Below are 15,637 nucleotides of genomic sequence, written 5' to 3'. Positions count from 1 at the left end.
TAGAACTGGAACGGGTAGAAAATCTAAGAAAACAGGAAAATGGAGTTGCAAAGGAGAGGGGAGGAGGCGAGGTCACCTCCAGCCAGGAAGCTGCACAGCGGTTCGCTTGCAAAGCAGCAGGAGATCAAGGTCCAACATCCCCTACAGCAAGGTCCAGGGAGGACCTCTCCACGCTTTTGTGCACCCCCGACACGAGACACAGACGCAGCAAAGGCCGCTTTGTTTTTTAAAGCATCATTATATATTACCAAAGTTAGAAAAACAAACCAGATAAAAATTTCCATAATGCCACAGCAGCTCTGCTGCCTTCTGTGCGGTGCACGTAGCGAGGAGGACTCTGAAAAGACGCTGCAACTGCTTCCTCCCTGCAGAGCACAGCCACAGCACGGCGGTGCTGGGGTCCGAACGGAGACGTGGAGCTTTCACCACGTTGGAAAGCGGCTTCACTCCGAAACCGGCACCAACTGGGTTTTCAGTGCCCAGATCAGCTCGGAGAAACGTCTGGCTGGGTCAATCCTGAGCAGTGAATGCTACGCGGAAGCTTTTTTTAATAATTCATCGCATGCCTGTCCTTCCTGCTGCCTTTCCTGTCCTGTGGCACCACCGGAGTCCTGCCCGCAGCGGGACAACAGCTGGAGGACGTGGCCAGATGTGCACCAGCTGGCACCCACAAGCTCGCTGGTGAACCCAGCTGACCAGACCTCAATCAACATGTCAAGCCATGTCCTGGGCACAAACCCGTGCCCAGCCAGCGGGAAGCATTAGCTATTTCTGAGACCACGGCGTTGAGGCTTTTAGTTCCCGATATAAATAAACCCTGCCTGCAATGGGGATTTTACGGTGGCAGGAGTATGTAGATCTGTTTTGAGATTTGGTTTGAGGCTAAATTTAGGAGGGAGCATCCAGCCAGATCTGGATTATCTGCAGCTAGGTGGAAGGGGGCAAGGAAGAGGCTGGGCAGAAAAGGTCACTTGAGGAAGCGGGACAGTAAGCAAGCAAGCAGGACGTGCTTTTGTCTGTAATTCGGGTCCTGAGGTTGTGGTTTGCAGTATGAGGAAGGTCTGGGCTCCTGTGTGGCCCCAGCAAACGGAGTTGGTAAAGCTCTCAAGATGATCCTGGTGGGGGAAAAATAAATCAAGCATCGCTGAGCCTTACTTTAGGGCTTATTCTGCCCAGACGGAAGGGCATCAGAGAGTAAAACTCAGTTTTTTTCTGGTTTATAGGCACTTATTTGTCCTGAGAAGACTCCTGCTTTGGCCAGCACTGCAGCCCCTGGAGACAGCAGCCACATCTCGACGCTGGGACAGGCCAGCAGCTTGTATAGGCACTTGTTAAAGGACACGCTTCAAGACATCATCACAAATACATCGAAAGCAGGATGCTCCAGCTGCCTAGCAGGACTGTTACATAAATAAGTTTAATAAATACCTAAGCCTGGACTTTTAAGGGTTTTTAAGACCTTTGAAGCTCTCCAAAACTGCAACTAGAAGATGCACTGGGAGGGAAGGTGATGTCCTAGCGATGGAGGACCACATCTCCCCGGTGGCAGGGGCACCATGGGGACAGTCTTCATGGCCAGCATTAACATCCCACCACCTCCCGGCGTACCCTATCGACGAGGCAGTCACCCCAATGCTGACCCAAGGTGACGCTGCAGCAATTTACAGGGTCACTCCAGCAACCCAGACAGGTCTGTCCCCTCTCCCAGCTCCCCCAGTCCTCGCTGTGGGCACCTAGGGTCAGCCTTGGGGGTGGAGGTGAAGCATGGTGGCCTCAGCTTGCTCCTCACGACAGTCCCCTGTGTGCCGCAAGGGTGGGTGTCCCAAAGGCGATGCCACCCTGTGAGGGCACCCTCCGGCCCCACGGGGTCCGAGCCCTCTTTGGGGTGACCCGCCACCCCACAGCCGCCTGTGCCGCCGATGGAAGAGCTGCTCTGCAGATGCTTGCGGGCACAGCCGCCCAGGATTGGGCTGATGCTCGCCATCTCAAGGGATAAATCCCCTCCTCCTCCTCCTCCCAGGCAGCCCGGAGGAGGCTGGGCTTCGCTGTCCCTTTGCACCAGGGCCATGCACGTAGCTGTGGCTGTCCCCGTGCCGGGCGGGGCGACGCCTCCCGCGCTTGCGCTGAAATACATAGAGGAGCCCTCGGCTGGATCCGGGGAGAAGCTGCTGGGAAAGGATACGGCCGGGTGAAAACCAGGCTCCTGCCCTGCTCCGTCCTCCCGTCCCGTTCTCGCAGCGCCGGCGCTGGGTTTGCTGCCTCCTCCATTCCCCGCCGCCAGCAACTTCTCATCAGTCAGACCAGATTCAACACCCCGAGGACCGACTTCCCGCTTGGGGAGGGAAAGGTTTGCCCCAGGCTCAACACCGGCGGGTTTCCCTGTCATCCATCCTCCAGGGTAAACCTCTCCCACGCCACCATCCCCAAAAGCTGCGTTGATCGTGGACATATCTCCTGTCTTCAAGGCCAGCTTCACCAGCAGCCAGTGGTGATGGTTCGTCCAGCTGTCCTCCAAACACCCTCTGAATTGCAGGAGCGATGAGCTGTTCCCATTTTTGGGATCTGCCGTGGTCCCTTCCCCTGCCAAGGATGCTCCGTCTCCCGAAATTCCCAAACTCTGCCCTGCTTGGGAGCCATCTCCAGCAACCTCGTCGTCACCGGCAGCTGCGGCACTGCAGGTTGTCTCCAGGAAGCCCTGCCAGATCTCTGTGGACTTGGGATGGAGCAGGCTGTAATAAAGCACCAGAGCTGCGGCACCTGAAAAAGAGCAGAAAGGTGTCAAGGGGCGAGTCCCAGCAGCGTTTTGGTGAGCTGTGGAGGACAGACCAGACCTCGCCGCCACCTCCAGATCTAAAGGCCCTTTGCAGAGATGCTGCTGGGCATCAGGTGTCCGAGCAGCACGTCTTTCAAGCATTTTTAGGGATGCAAGAATCCCACTCCAGCAGCTTTCGGGAAAGGGAGTGCTGAGCACACTCTCAAGACTGAATTGAATCTGGATTGATTTGCAGACTGATCGGTGCACAGCGAGGCAGCCGCTGAGCACCAGCAGACAGGGCACAGGGCAGGGAGGAGGTGTGTGACGCAGGAATCCTTCCCATCTCACAACATCCCCGTCCTCTAGCCATTAAATGAGACACCAGCAGGTTTTTAAGACACCTTCCTACTTGGGCCCCTCACTACAAGAAAGATGTTGAGGTGCTGGAGCGTGTCCAGAGAAGGGCAACGAGGCTGGTGAGGGGTCTGGAGAACAAGTCTGATGAGGAGCGGCTGAGGGAACTGGGGTTGTTCAGCCTGGAGAAAAGGAGGCTGAAGGGAGACCTCATCGCTCTCTACAACCACCTGACAGGAGGTTGTAGCGAGGTGGGGGTCGGTCTCTTCTCCCAAGGAACAAGCGATGGGACGAGAGGAAATGGCCTCAAGTTGCGCCAGGGGAGGTTTAGATTGGACGTGAGGAAAAATGTCTTTACTGAAAGAGTGGTTAAAGATTGGACCAGGCTGCCCAGGGAAGTGGTGGAGTCCCCATCCCTGGAAGTATTTAAAAGACGAGTAGATGAGGCGCTTATGGACATGGTTTAGTGGTCATGGTGGTGTTGGGTTGTCGGTTGGACTCGATGATCTTAGAGGTCTTTTCCAACCTCAATGATTCTATGATTCTATGATTCTATCCTAAACTCATTCAAGGCCAGAGGAATCGCTCCTTTTCTAGCCCAAACATGCCCTTTCTTGAACACGGTTGATCTGCGTGCAGCCGGTCTGGGGAGGTGCACGAAGCCCAGCATGCGGGCGTTACAGCTTCCCTCTGCCTCCATCCCACTGGGAAAACACGAGCCCGGTGGGGACCTCACCCAGCAAACAGCAACTCCCCTCCTTGCCCAGTGCCGATGGGTTGTTTGCAAGCATCATACAACCTCTCCCCTCCTTCAGCTGAGTTGTGCATTAAAGCTTTAGGGAATTAAATGCACCAGCTGGCCACGGCTGCTGCCTGCTTTATGGGCAAGTACCTTCTCCATCACATACCAAAAAATCCTCCCCAGGAACACTAAAAGCTTTGCCATTTACAGAAGCAGCGCTGGTCTTTGAAAGACAACACGGTGGGAGAAAGCTGCAGTAGTTCTGCACGGTCCCACACCAGCCTATTTCCAAAACATACCCAGTGATGGCTGATCCATCACAAGCCACCTTCATAAATCATCAGTATGCGCTCAAATGAAAACGCTTCCTTGCAGTGATCCCCTGTGTTCTACCGCTGCCTGCACTGATCACCCAGCACCAAGATCACAGAAAGCACGAACAGATGCGCTTCAAAACTGCATATATTGTATTTGGCAGCGGTACCTGAGCCATCTGGTGACATCTCGATCATTTCTGCAAGCCTCCCTCTTCAGGGATGGGCTTTGATGAAGAAATGAAACTCAAGGTGCATTTACGTATTACCAAATACATTCAGATGCTTAAGCTGGAAGAAATAAAGCAAATAGTCTGATGCAACTGAAATAACTGATGATGCTCATTTACTCTCAAAACATGCAATCCAGGCTCTAAAAACCAGCAGATCTTACCTATTACAGACCCTGACATGACGGCCCCGGTCACGCACAGGCTGTTCCTCAGCTCTGCCTGCAGGAACCCGGTGGCCAGCAGCAGCAGGAGGGTGTTTTCCATCAGCATTATCTGCAGAGCAGAGGGAAGAGAGTTGTCACTTTTACCCTTCTGACGGCTTTAGACCTGCTTCCGATGACAGAAAACACCCAGTTTCTGGATTTTGCTGATTTATTTTGCACCTAACTTAAAGCATAAGGGTTGCTAAACTGAACTTTCTGCAAGGTCTCGACCTTTTTTTACCATGAAAAATAACTGCAGAGCAGCACAGCTGCTCTGGTGTTACTAAGACATTGTATGGCTGCTGCTAAGAAAACAAGGTCAGTGCAGAAGGTGCATCCTCCTTGGTGACCACGTGGCTTTGCAGGACATGGGAGATGCTGGATTTTTATCAAGTGGTGATGTGAGAGATGAGGAAGGAGAGTCTGAAGCTATTGCTTCTCCCCAGCAGCTGCGTCCGTGTGGACTACCGAATATCCTGGGTACTTACTGCATAAAACACGGCCACCCTCTGCTTGGAGGGACCGGGCCGGACATTAATGTAGCAGAAGATGTACACGGCTCCCACCAGGCAATTGAACAGTCTCCAGCGGCAGGGCTGGGCCACGATGTCCGTCTGCTGGGCCACCAGCCAGAAGGACATGAGCAACCAGTGGACACCTGCAAGGGGAAGGGACTGAAAGGGCAAAGCCGTTCCTGGGGGAGGCTGCAAAGCGCGCCAGTACCGGGAGCATCCCTGTGGCTGACAGCAGGACGGGACGTGGGGAAGATGATCACAGGTCTTACCTGCCACCGCAAAAACCCAAAAGGAATACAGCCTGGCAAAGAACACCAGGGCCAGGACCCTGGTCCCCAGCATCCCCGTCCTCCAGAGCAGCAGGCAGAGGATGGCCGCGGCCGGCGGGCAGAGGTGACCGGGTTTCAGCAGGCAGGCGAAGTGGCTGTAGGAGACCAAAGCCCAGGCGAGGGACAGCAGGGACAGCCCCGCGCTGACACCTGCACGGGGACAGGGGCAGTCAGGCGCTCCGAAGGATGCCCAACTGCATTGTAGGACCATATCTCAATGTTAAGGAGCTGTCGGTAGCACGGCACCCCGATACAAGCCAGGTACCCCGCTGTCCTGCCAATTGGAGTATTTCAACGAATTCCTGCTGAATCTGGTCTCCTTTGCATGCTCGGCATCTGCCTGCTTAAATCCTCTGACCGCTTTCTGCCACAGGCAGAGCTCTGAAGCGGCGGGGCAGGTCCATCTCCGGTCGCTGCGGTCGGACCAGAGACTGACACTGACTTGAGCGTGACCTTGCGCTCGCCGTGACTCCACGCTCCAGCTTCTCCCTTTGCAAGACACAGCTGAAAGTTCACCTTTTCTATGAAGCAGCCCCCAAACCCTAAATGCTCAGCACTGCACCGCGATTAGAGCTGGACCATCAATAGGAACACGTGTTGGGTTCAAACCCAACCAAGGCAATGTCTGCCGTGGGGATCCCCTATACGCCGCAAGGAATGACCGTACCGGCCAGCAAAAGCCGTGGATAGCTCAGAGACTCCTCTGTGTTCAACCACAGCAGACCTTTAAGCCACATTTGTCCCCGCTGCTTTGCGTTGGGGCTTTCCAGCCCCTTTGCAGCATGCTCCTCCATCCAGAGCCTGCCCTGCGCCCTGCCAGGTGGGCACACGCGTCCCCCACCCAAATGCATCACCCCTCTGCGACTCGAAGCGTCCTCCTGGGAACTCCCCGCTCACCGGGGACGAATCCCGCTGGGTCAACTGCCACGACGACGTAGGCCTGCAGCAGCAGGTGAGGCAGGGTCTGCAGCAGGGCTTCCAGGAGCCGCAGCACACATACATCCCCGTGCTGCATCAGCACCTCCCCGGCACAGGCACTGCCGCCCGCCTTTGCCGCCGTCCGCAAAACATCCCAGTACCTGCAAGAGTCACCACGGCGGGATGTCCACCCTGGTTTTGGCAGGTTTGGGACTGCACCCGGGTTGGGGGGGGGGGGGGCTGGATGGACCATGGGGAGCATCTCTCACCGCTTCCAGAGGCCCAGCTGCAGGACGTGGAGCACCAGGAGCCAGCAGCCGGGCGGGCGGCCGTCCGCCCTGAACCAGAGGATGCCGAGGAGCTGAGCCACGTAGCCGGGCACCACGCAGGCCACGGTCAGCCCGAACCAGCCCAGTTGCCCGCGGACAAGGTAGTGGATGATGGCACAGAGCCCTGGAGAACGGCAGAGATGCGCCGCTGAGGGATGCCACAGCCGTGCACACCCAGCAACTGAAAGGTGCTACCCACAACCCGCTCCAAATTCAACTCCCAGCCGCCGAGGGGGTTTTGCAGCCCTTGTCCCCGTCTTATCTCCAGCTGCCGGCTCCCGGTGGCTTGTCAGCTGTGGCACAGCCATCGCCACCGAGGGGCCCGGCCCAAAGAAGGGCTCTGATAAAAAGCGCTCGGACAAGGGCTCATGCTCCAAATAAATGGAAAAAAAATTAAAATAATTTTTAAAAAAATATGATTTTTTCAAATAAAAAAAAAGAAAATGGCTGGGGTCTGCAGGCATGCAGAAAGCCCGCGCCCGGGGCGCTGCCCTCCATCAGTCCCGGCGGCAGAACCGCGCACCTTCCCCTCCGCGGGGGCGCAGGGGCGGCCGCCCCCCCCCACCTCCCCCACCCCGGGGCCGGGGGTGACCCAGGACACCGGGGCGGCTGCAGAGGGGCGGCTGCCAGCTGCCCCCGCGCTGCACCCCCCCCTCCGCGTGTGCGCAGCCCCGCGCAGCCCTCGGCCCCCCCTCCCCTCCCCTCCCCCTCCCCCCCCCCCCCCCGCGCATCCTTGCGCGCTCACTCACGCGCTACGCGCTCCGCCGCCAGCAGCGCCAAGCAGAGACCCGGGAACGCCCCGCGCATCCTGCGCGCCCCTTCCGCGACGGCTGCACCACGGCGCAGGAGGGGGGGGGGGGGGAGGAGAAGGGGGAGGAGGAGGACGAGGAAGGAGGCGCCGGCGCCGGTCCCTCCCCGGCCCGGCCCCACCGGGCACCTCCCCAAGTGCCTCCCCCCGCCCCGCCGCCGCGCTTCTCTCCCGCCGGGCGACGTTACGTCACGTTGCTTGCGTCACGCGGGCTCCTCGGGCCCCTGCGGCGGCGGAGGGCGGCGGTGGTCGCAGCAGCCCGACCCCCCTGGGATTATTGTCCCCTTGCAGAAGCCCGTCCCAGCGTTCCCCCAAGCTGTTGCCTACTTGCACAAGTCTCACCCCGAGTTCCCAGGTTCTTGTGCGCTGGCACAAGCCCATCCCGATGTCCCCCAGGTTCTTGTGCACTCATGCAATCCCGTCCCGAGGTCCCCCAGGTTCTTCTGCGCTCGCACAAGCCCGTCCCAAGGTCCCCCAGGTTCTTCTGCGGTCGCACAAGCCCGTCCCGATGTCCCCCAGGTTCTTCTGCGCTGGCACAAGCCCGTCCCGATGTCCCCCAGGTTCTTGTGCGCTGGCACAAGCCCATCCCGAGGTCCCCTTGTGCGATGCCCGAGGGTGTGCATCCCCCGCAGGGACGAGCACTAGGTGGCAGCCGGGACACGATGTGCTGGGAGCCACAAATTAATTCAGTTGGTTTTTTTTCTCCCCACCCAAGAAATGAAACCCTTGTGAAACGTGCTCCCAACCGTTGGTGGTTGCAGGTGCCCTTGTGCGTGCAGAGACATGTCCTACCTGCTTTTTTTCCCCATCTCCAGCCCTGCAGGCTCCATCCCCTGAGAAGCACATGCTTTCCAGAAAACAAATCCTCAGGAAAGGCCACGACGGGCTGTTACAATTAAGTCCAAATATCATCTAAGGTTTTGTCACTGCTTTTGCAAAACCACGCAGGAAGCTCCCAAAGGTTTGTACGTCAGCTGGGCTGTCGGGATGTACGTGTGTTTGGGGGCTTTCACACAGTTACTGTTGTTTTTTGGAATTTTAGCGAGTTTCTTTGCAACCCTGGGAGAACTAAGCCTCGACTCTGTTGCTTAACAGGAGGAAAATTTCTCACCCATTCAGCTGAGTCCCGGAGCGGGGACTTTTTGAAATACGAAAGCTCAGTTTGCAGGGTTCTCTACAGGTCCCCAGTACGTTATGCCTGTCCCTGCCATGCTCTGTAACTCCCCTCTTCGATATTTGCATGTGAGCGATGAACTAAATATCCTGTGTGTGCTCAGGGCCGTGGATGTGCTGCTGGCCGGGGAGCCAAACTGCTCAGGAGGTCACTGCCTGATTGTCCCTCCTCGAGCGAGCACCACCGGGGTCTCTCCTTGGTCTCCAGCGCTGGTTTTTACCAAGCATGTAAGAACTTTGCATCTTTGCAGCCTCAACTCCAGCGTTTGGATCTGGTGACCGGCGGGTTAAAAAAGTCGTGGGTGGAAGGGATAGCCTACTTTTCCTCTTGTCCCACTGCCATGTCCGTATTCAGCAGCGTTTCACTAACTAACAACGTTGAGCTGTTGGGCCCAGCTCCAGCAAAGCATTTTAATAAAGCTAGGGCTGTAAAGAGGGCTCTGGAGCCAAGTGAAGCTCAGTCTTGGTTGTCTCCGAGCCTTGTCCTCCACAGTTTATAGCGCAACAAATGGGCTGCCAAATGGCCCATTCCTAGAAAACCCAACTTTCTGCAGGCAAAGCATAACTAAGCCTCTAATGGGCACCAAAGCCTCTTCCAAAGCTGAGGGTGGGCTGTTGAAGAACCGTCTTCGCTTGCAAATCCAGCAGTGAGAAAGTTGCAAGGGTTCCTGCAGGTGCAATGTGGCGTGACCCTTCTTGTCACCCACAGAAGACGTGTGAACCTCATCGCCTCATGCCCCCTGCCCTCCATTGTCATCATTCCCAGAAAGGAGCCACCCTGAGGCGCCTCAACTGTCTTTTCTCAGTCTCAAAGTGACTGATGACAAAATCGGTCCCTCCTCCTGCCCAAAGGCTTTGTTCCAAGCCAGGAATAAATTCCCATGCCACACGAGACGTGCCATTTTCACCCTGAAACAATGCTAACCGGAGAAGGAGAAAGCCAGAAAGCCTTCCAGAAGATATTCCCAGAGCTAGCCACCCTCCCCAGTTTGCCAACTCCCAGTTGCTCTGGCTGCCGTCCAGCCAGCGGTTTGGCTGCGCTTTTCTCTGCTGGCTTTCCGTGCCCAGGAGCCTCTCGTGCTAAAAACACCCCTCAGGTCTCCAGCGAAGCTACATCCAGAGGATGGTGAAAGTCACCTCTCCATATTTTATTCAGCGAGCTTAGCAAATGAAGGTCCTCCAGCTGCTCCATGCAAAGCTGTTTCTCCAACCTTCAAGTGATTTTTTGGGACTCTCTGCTGCACCTTCTCATATTTTAACCCCCCCCTTGAAGTGGGAACACGAGGAGTTGCAGAGACCTCTTAGTTGTGCTGCTGGAGCTGCACACAGAGAGGTATAACATCTTGGTGGGACTGATTCTGGATTCAGTCTCTATGTGGCTTTGGGCAATCTTTTTTCGGGCCTAAAATGGGAACAAATATTCCTTTCTGTGTAAAATCTGAATTTCTGGAGGCAAAGATGGAGATTTGAGCATGCACATACCTTGAAGTGAGCTGGGCCTTGTGCGTGTGGTCATTGCTCTGGGTAAATGGTTGCTGAAATATCTGCCTGTCTGCGCTATTCGTGGAGGAGATGGTGCTTTGGATCAGGACGTGGGAGCCAGCAGGTGTGTGAAGAGGATCATTCCTTTTGGGGTGGGGACATGTTGTGGTATCTATCCACACAAGAGTTTGTAATTAGAGGTTACAACGTGCATCCTCTAAATATATTATTTGGATCCAAATACCATTGCTAAATCCCTGCAGATCGCATTCATGAAAGCCTTATAAATACAGGTTCATTCCTTCCTCTCGCAGCGTCTCTTGGTCTCAGCAGCTTTGTGGTGACACTCCACCATGTCAACCAAAGTCACGAAGATATTCCTCCTGCTGCTGCTTCTTCTCATGGTGTTCCAGGCCGCTGCAGGTAAGTGTAACTACAACCAACGTGCGTTTTTGTGTTTGGGGAACAGGGAGCGATTCTGTAAACGAGGAACAAACTCGTGATACGTGCGCAGCTGATGTGACACTTGGGTGTTGAACCTTCCTGCCTAGCACTGAGTATGCCAACTCCAGTTAGGCATTTCAGTGCTAAGGGAGAGAGCATCACACTCTGCAGAACTCGTGAACGCTTTCAGACATCGCAGCAAAACTCAACAGCAGGTTGATGATCTCCCCGAGATGCCGCTTGTGCTATCTGCAGACCGAGCTGTTGGGAACATGGGGGCAGGATTTCTTCACGCGTGCAAATCCAAAGAAAGATGCTTACCGGCTCTTTTTCTTAATTACAGTGTCAGACACTGCGATGTGTCGGAAGACCAAGGGCGAGTGTTCATTCCTGCTGTGTCCCTTGTTTAAGAGAGCCACCGGTACCTGCTACAATGGACTGGCAAAGTGCTGCAGGCCCTTATGGTGACCCTCCGCAGCCCATGCAGGGGCTGGCAGCGTCAGTAGCATCAGTAGCAATGGCAGCAGTAGCGTAGTTTGTCCTTCTTTACATGGGTATGTGTTGGTTTTGGTGCTGTCTTTCCTTAGAGCTGGTGGAAGTTACTTTTGCATGTGGCCACGTGTCTGCTCTTCATCCGTGTATCCACACCTGGGAAATCACTGTGTGGCACCTCCTCATGCACTGGACCCTGTCCCTGCACTGTCACCAAGGCAGGGTTGGACTCGTAGCCTGAAACTGGGCAGGTCTTCTCCTCTCCCTGCCAAGGGTGGTTTGTGGTGGGAATCAGGCAGAGTTCCTCCTCGTGATGTGTCCCGTGTGATGCTGAGATACCACAGCAGACCTCACCCATCCCGTATGCTTTCCTGTGGCAGCCACCCATGGAGCCCTGATGGCCTCGGTTGCCACCCTGGTGTCCCAAGGGGAGAGCACAAGGCTGATTTCCAACCACTGCAGAAGTTTAATTGGGAAGGCTCTCCCTGTCACGGCCCTGCTGCTTCACCTTGGCTGAGCCCGTGGAGGGGGGAGATGTTGAGGGCTGGTGCTAGGCAAGGCTCAGATCTGACAGTGCAGCCCCCTGGGACCTTCTTCCAGCTCTTGGACTTCTGCATTGCCCTTTCCACCCACCACACGCCAAAGGGGTGCACGGCAGGGACACCACTGCTTTCTCTCCCCACGTCTCTCCCACCTTGTCGCTTGCCTGTGATTTGTCTCTCTGCCTTCATCCTCACCAGCCAGGTCCTGCATGGTGAGGTCCCAGCTCCTCTGGCCAGACCTTCTCTCTCCCCTGGGGCACTGAGTTGCTCCTGCCAATGTAGTATTTAGAAATACCTTGGTTAGCGTCTGTTAACTTGCCCACCTTCTCCATGCAGGACGGCTGTCTTTCCTGAACAGATGGGTAAATGTGAAATATAACCCTCATTTTCCCATCTTCCCTGTAGGACCCCTTTTCTCTTCCATAAGACTATTTCCCATATCCCCTTATAATCATCTCAAGAGAAGGTCTTTTATCTTCCACCTTTCCCATCCTGTATCCTCAGAAGATGCTGTCCTGGCTCGGTCATCTGTCCAGCTTCTCAGAGGACGTCTGGCTGATTCAGACCCTGTTCTGGAGGGGAGGTCTGGTCAACTCTCATTTGGCCTCTATCGTGATACAGCAAGGGCTGGAAACTGAATTCTTCAGGGATGTTCTGCTGCCCTCTTGCCGGCTCTGCAAAATATCTCAGCCTTCCAGTATTGAAGCGACCTGTGCTCTTTTTCCCTCCTCTAACACATATTCGCTGTGTCCAAAGAGGCTGTGGTTCACAAACTATTTGAGTTGTGTAAATATCTAATAAAGCATGAGTGATAACACAAAGCGCTTTAAACAATTCATCGGTGAGGAGTGATTTGATCCCTCCGGTTTCTGAGGTGTGAGGCCCAGGTCCTGTGGATCTTATATCCAGCCACATCTCATCGGCAGGCATCTCCAAAACCTGGGAAAGGTTTTCTGGGTCATCTCCTACCCGAGCCCAAGTCAAGAGGAGGTTTGATTAACTCCACAGTCAGGGAGCTCAGATTTGTTCAGCCCGGGAAGATGGCTTAAAAAATCTCATCAGCCATCTGTGCTGCTTTTGGTGTAGCAGCTTCTCCAGGCACACCCAGTCCTGCAAATGCACTGCAGCCGACATTATTGCAGAGCACGTTGCCACCGCCAAAGAAAAAAATCATTAATAATAAGCTCTCCAAGGCCGAAGGTGCTACTGGAACCTTAATCACTCCCTCCATCTAGTGATTTGAAAGTCCTTTGTACTCGTGAACTGAGGCTTGCATCACCCGTAGGAGGTAGCCAAGCAAACAGAAGGTACCTGCTGTTGTAATTAAGCTCTTCCACCCGGGATTAATTTTAACCCTTTTAGTTCAGGAATAAGAAATAATAATAGCAAAAAGCAGACATTCGGTGGTATGCCAAAAAGTTGCAGTGACTCTGTCACGGAGCTGGCTTTCAGGAATAACAAAGTGAGACTCCTCAGTGATTGTATAATTGTTGCAATTAGGAAATCAAGTGCTTTACAGAGTATGCAGGAATTGCTACTCACGTTGAAGAAACTGGGGCGCAGAAGGGGGAAGTGTCAGCAAGGTCATTGCCTCCTGGTCACCCACAGCCAGGAGGAGGAGAAAGATCTTGGGAGCTGTGCTCTAACATCCTAAACTGTTTATCCCCTTTGAAAATAAATGCAGGCGTCATTAACAAAATAGCATGCAAAATCATTCTTGATTGTGACCAACAACTGGGGACAGTTGATCCTTTGGTGTAGAGCATGATTGCTGGCCACCACTTCCCAGAAATCTGAACAGCCAGATGTCATGGCTATCGTGGGGCAGGCATGGAAAAATCTCTTCTTCACAGAACTCGGGAAGATTCACTCTATGGGAAAGATGGATAATGTAAGAGTCAGGGCTATACTGAGCTGGAAACGCCTTCGTTGTTTGAAGGGCGTTCACAATCTGAGGCTCAGTCAAGCCCAACAAGACTGGGGAGCTGGACGGCCCATGCTTTACTCATCCAGTGGACAGGAACAATGAGGAGCATCGAAACCACCTGCACAACGGCATGCCTCGAATAGCACTGCTCCCGTGGGCAGGAGACGAGGTAGCGAAGGCAAAGGGAGTCTTGGCTTTGCCTACGGGTGATATCGCATGGACCCAGCTGGCCCTCACGTGTTGAGCCACCTGTGTGCACCTGTTTCAACCCGTGTTTTGCTACGCAGCCTAGCTGCAAGTATTTCTCAGTACCTTAGAGGAGGGTTTAAGCAATAGTCCCTCCCTGAGGGACCCAGATAGCGGGTCACATCTTTTGCAGATCATTCCCTTCCTTGAGGTGATGCAGCAGAGCGGTTGCGAGGGGTGACTGTGGATGATGTTAGGAGATGCAGAGATCAAATTTTTGTTGCAGTAAAAGGGTGATTCTTAGAATAACTAGTCCTGGCACCCACAAGAAGAGTCGCCTTCCTGGATTTGGTCGTGAGTGGTGCAAAGGACCTAATTCAAAAGTTGTTTGTGAGAGAGGTGCTCTGTAAAAGTGACCACAGTACAGTTAGGCTTAACCATGTTGTGGGACCAAATACATTCTACATGTGAATACTTAATCTCAAAAAAGCAAAAAGGAAGAAAGAAAAGCACCAAAAGGAGCAGTCCAGAGGAGCAAGAAGCCTGCAGGTGGCCTGAAAGATGTTAAGAAGGCTGTGCTAGAAACCTCAGTAAAATATTTGCTTTGACTGGGAAACAAAACAAAGAGATCTAAGAAAAATGCGCAGGGCATGAAGGGCAAGTCAAGGGAGGCTCTCGAAGGGAAGAGCTCAGTGGTGAACAAATGGCTGACAGAAGAGAATGGCAACTGTCCTGGTTTCGGCAGGGATAGAGTTAATTTCCTTTCTAGTAGCTGGTACAGTGTTTTGGATTTAGGATGAGAACAAAGTTGATAACGCACCGATGTTTTAGTTGTTGCTGAGCAGTGCTTACACTAGTCAAGGACTTTTCAGCTTCCCATGCTCTACTGACTGAGAAGGCTGGAGGTGCACAAGAAGCTGGGAGGGGGCACAGCCAAACTGGCCAAAGGGACATTCCATACCATGGGACGTCATGCTCAGTACATAAACTGGGGAAAGCTGGCCGGGGGGGCCGCTGCTTGGGGACTGGCTGGGCATTGGTCGGCGGGTGGTGAGCAATTGTACTGTGCATCACTTGCTTTGTGTATTATTATTATTATCATATTATTATTATCATTTTATTTCAATTATTAAACTGTTTTTTATCTCAACCCACGAGTTTTTCTCACTTGTGCTCTTCCAATTCTCTCCCCCATCCCACTGGGTGGGGGGGAGTGAGCGAGCGGCTGCGTGGTGCTTAGTTGCCAACTGAGATTAAACCACGACAGCAACTCCCATAAAACACGGCAGGCCAGATTCAGGTAGGAAAGAAGGCTAAAACAGAAAGTGAAGATGCCTTTGCAACAGACACCTGAACTGATAGTAGAAATGTCAGTAAACGCATGGAAAGCAGGAAGCCATTGGGGGAGTCCTTGATAAGAAAGGAGTAGGAGGGCACTCAGGGGTGGTATGCTGTAGCTCAGTACACTCTTCTGTCCATGGCAAGATAATAAAGGCTCTAATAAAAATAAAATTGCTGAGCATGCGCAGTGAATTTCTGGATGTTGCTGGCACAGGAGGCTGTGGAGGTAGGAAACACCAGCAGGCCCGAAAAGGGTTAGGCAAATTCACGGACAGCAGGTCCTTACATGGGTATTGAAAGGATGGGCAAGGATGTCCCCTGCAACATCCCTGCTTTTGCAGTTATGGATGCTTGGGCAAAATGGGAAGACTTGCTGTCGTGGTTTAACCTCAGCCGGCAACTAAGCCCCACCCAGCCGCTCGCTCACTCCCCCCAGTGGGATGGGGGAGAGAATTGGAAGGGTAAAAGTGAGAAAACTCGTGGGTTGAGATAAAGACAGTTTAATAGGGAAAGCAAAAGCCACGCATGCAAGCAAAGCAAAACAAGGAAT

General features: G+C 53.9%; 2 protein-coding genes across 2 annotated transcripts; one reads left to right on the top strand and one right to left on the bottom strand.

Moving 5' to 3' along the window:
• Positions 1–224: 224 nt before the first annotated feature.
• Positions 225–7,499, bottom strand: XKR5 (XK related 5). Its single transcript, XM_076332594.1, has 7 exons — positions 7,442–7,499; positions 6,633–6,816; positions 6,343–6,524; positions 5,386–5,595; positions 5,090–5,259; positions 4,560–4,671; positions 225–2,757 (listed from the first exon to the last, which is right to left on the bottom strand). Exons 1-7 carry the CDS (start codon positions 7,497–7,499, stop codon positions 1,670–1,672), a joined length of 2,004 nt encoding a protein of 667 aa, XP_076188709.1. The 3' UTR covers positions 225–1,669.
• A 3,009-nt stretch (positions 7,500–10,508) lies between these two features.
• Positions 10,509–11,067, top strand: DEFB1 (defensin beta 1). The gene is made up of 2 exons (XM_076335407.1): positions 10,509–10,578; positions 10,943–11,067. The coding sequence occupies exons 1-2, from the start codon at positions 10,509–10,511 to the stop codon at positions 11,065–11,067; spliced, it is 195 nt and encodes a 64-aa protein (XP_076191522.1).
• The last annotated feature ends 4,570 nt before the right edge of the window (positions 11,068–15,637 follow it).

The sequence above is a fragment of the Aptenodytes patagonicus genome, chromosome 3 (genome assembly GCF_965638725.1).
Source record: "Aptenodytes patagonicus chromosome 3, bAptPat1.pri.cur, whole genome shotgun sequence".
Classification (NCBI taxonomy): Eukaryota; Metazoa; Chordata; class Aves; order Sphenisciformes; family Spheniscidae; genus Aptenodytes; species Aptenodytes patagonicus.
Note: the sequence above shows the minus strand (reverse complement) of the source record. Positions and strands in the feature narration are given on the sequence as shown.

Coding starts and splice junctions, on each gene's coding strand:
- XKR5 (XM_076332594.1), bottom strand. CDS start 7,499: ATGCGCGGGGCGTTCCCGGGTCTCTGCTTGGCGCTGCTGGCGGCGGAG. Junction 5,596..6,342: donor CCCAGCGGGATTCGTCCCCG/GTGAGCGGGGAG, acceptor GTCCCCGTGCAG/GTGTCAGCGCGGGGCTGTCC. Junction 4,672..5,089: donor GGGTGGCCGTGTTTTATGCA/GTAAGTACCCAG, acceptor TCTGCTCTGCAG/ATAATGCTGATGGAAAACAC.
- DEFB1 (XM_076335407.1), top strand. CDS start 10,509: ATGTCAACCAAAGTCACGAAGATATTCCTCCTGCTGCTGCTTCTTCTC. Junction 10,579..10,942: donor GGTGTTCCAGGCCGCTGCAG/GTAAGTGTAACT, acceptor TCTTAATTACAG/TGTCAGACACTGCGATGTGT.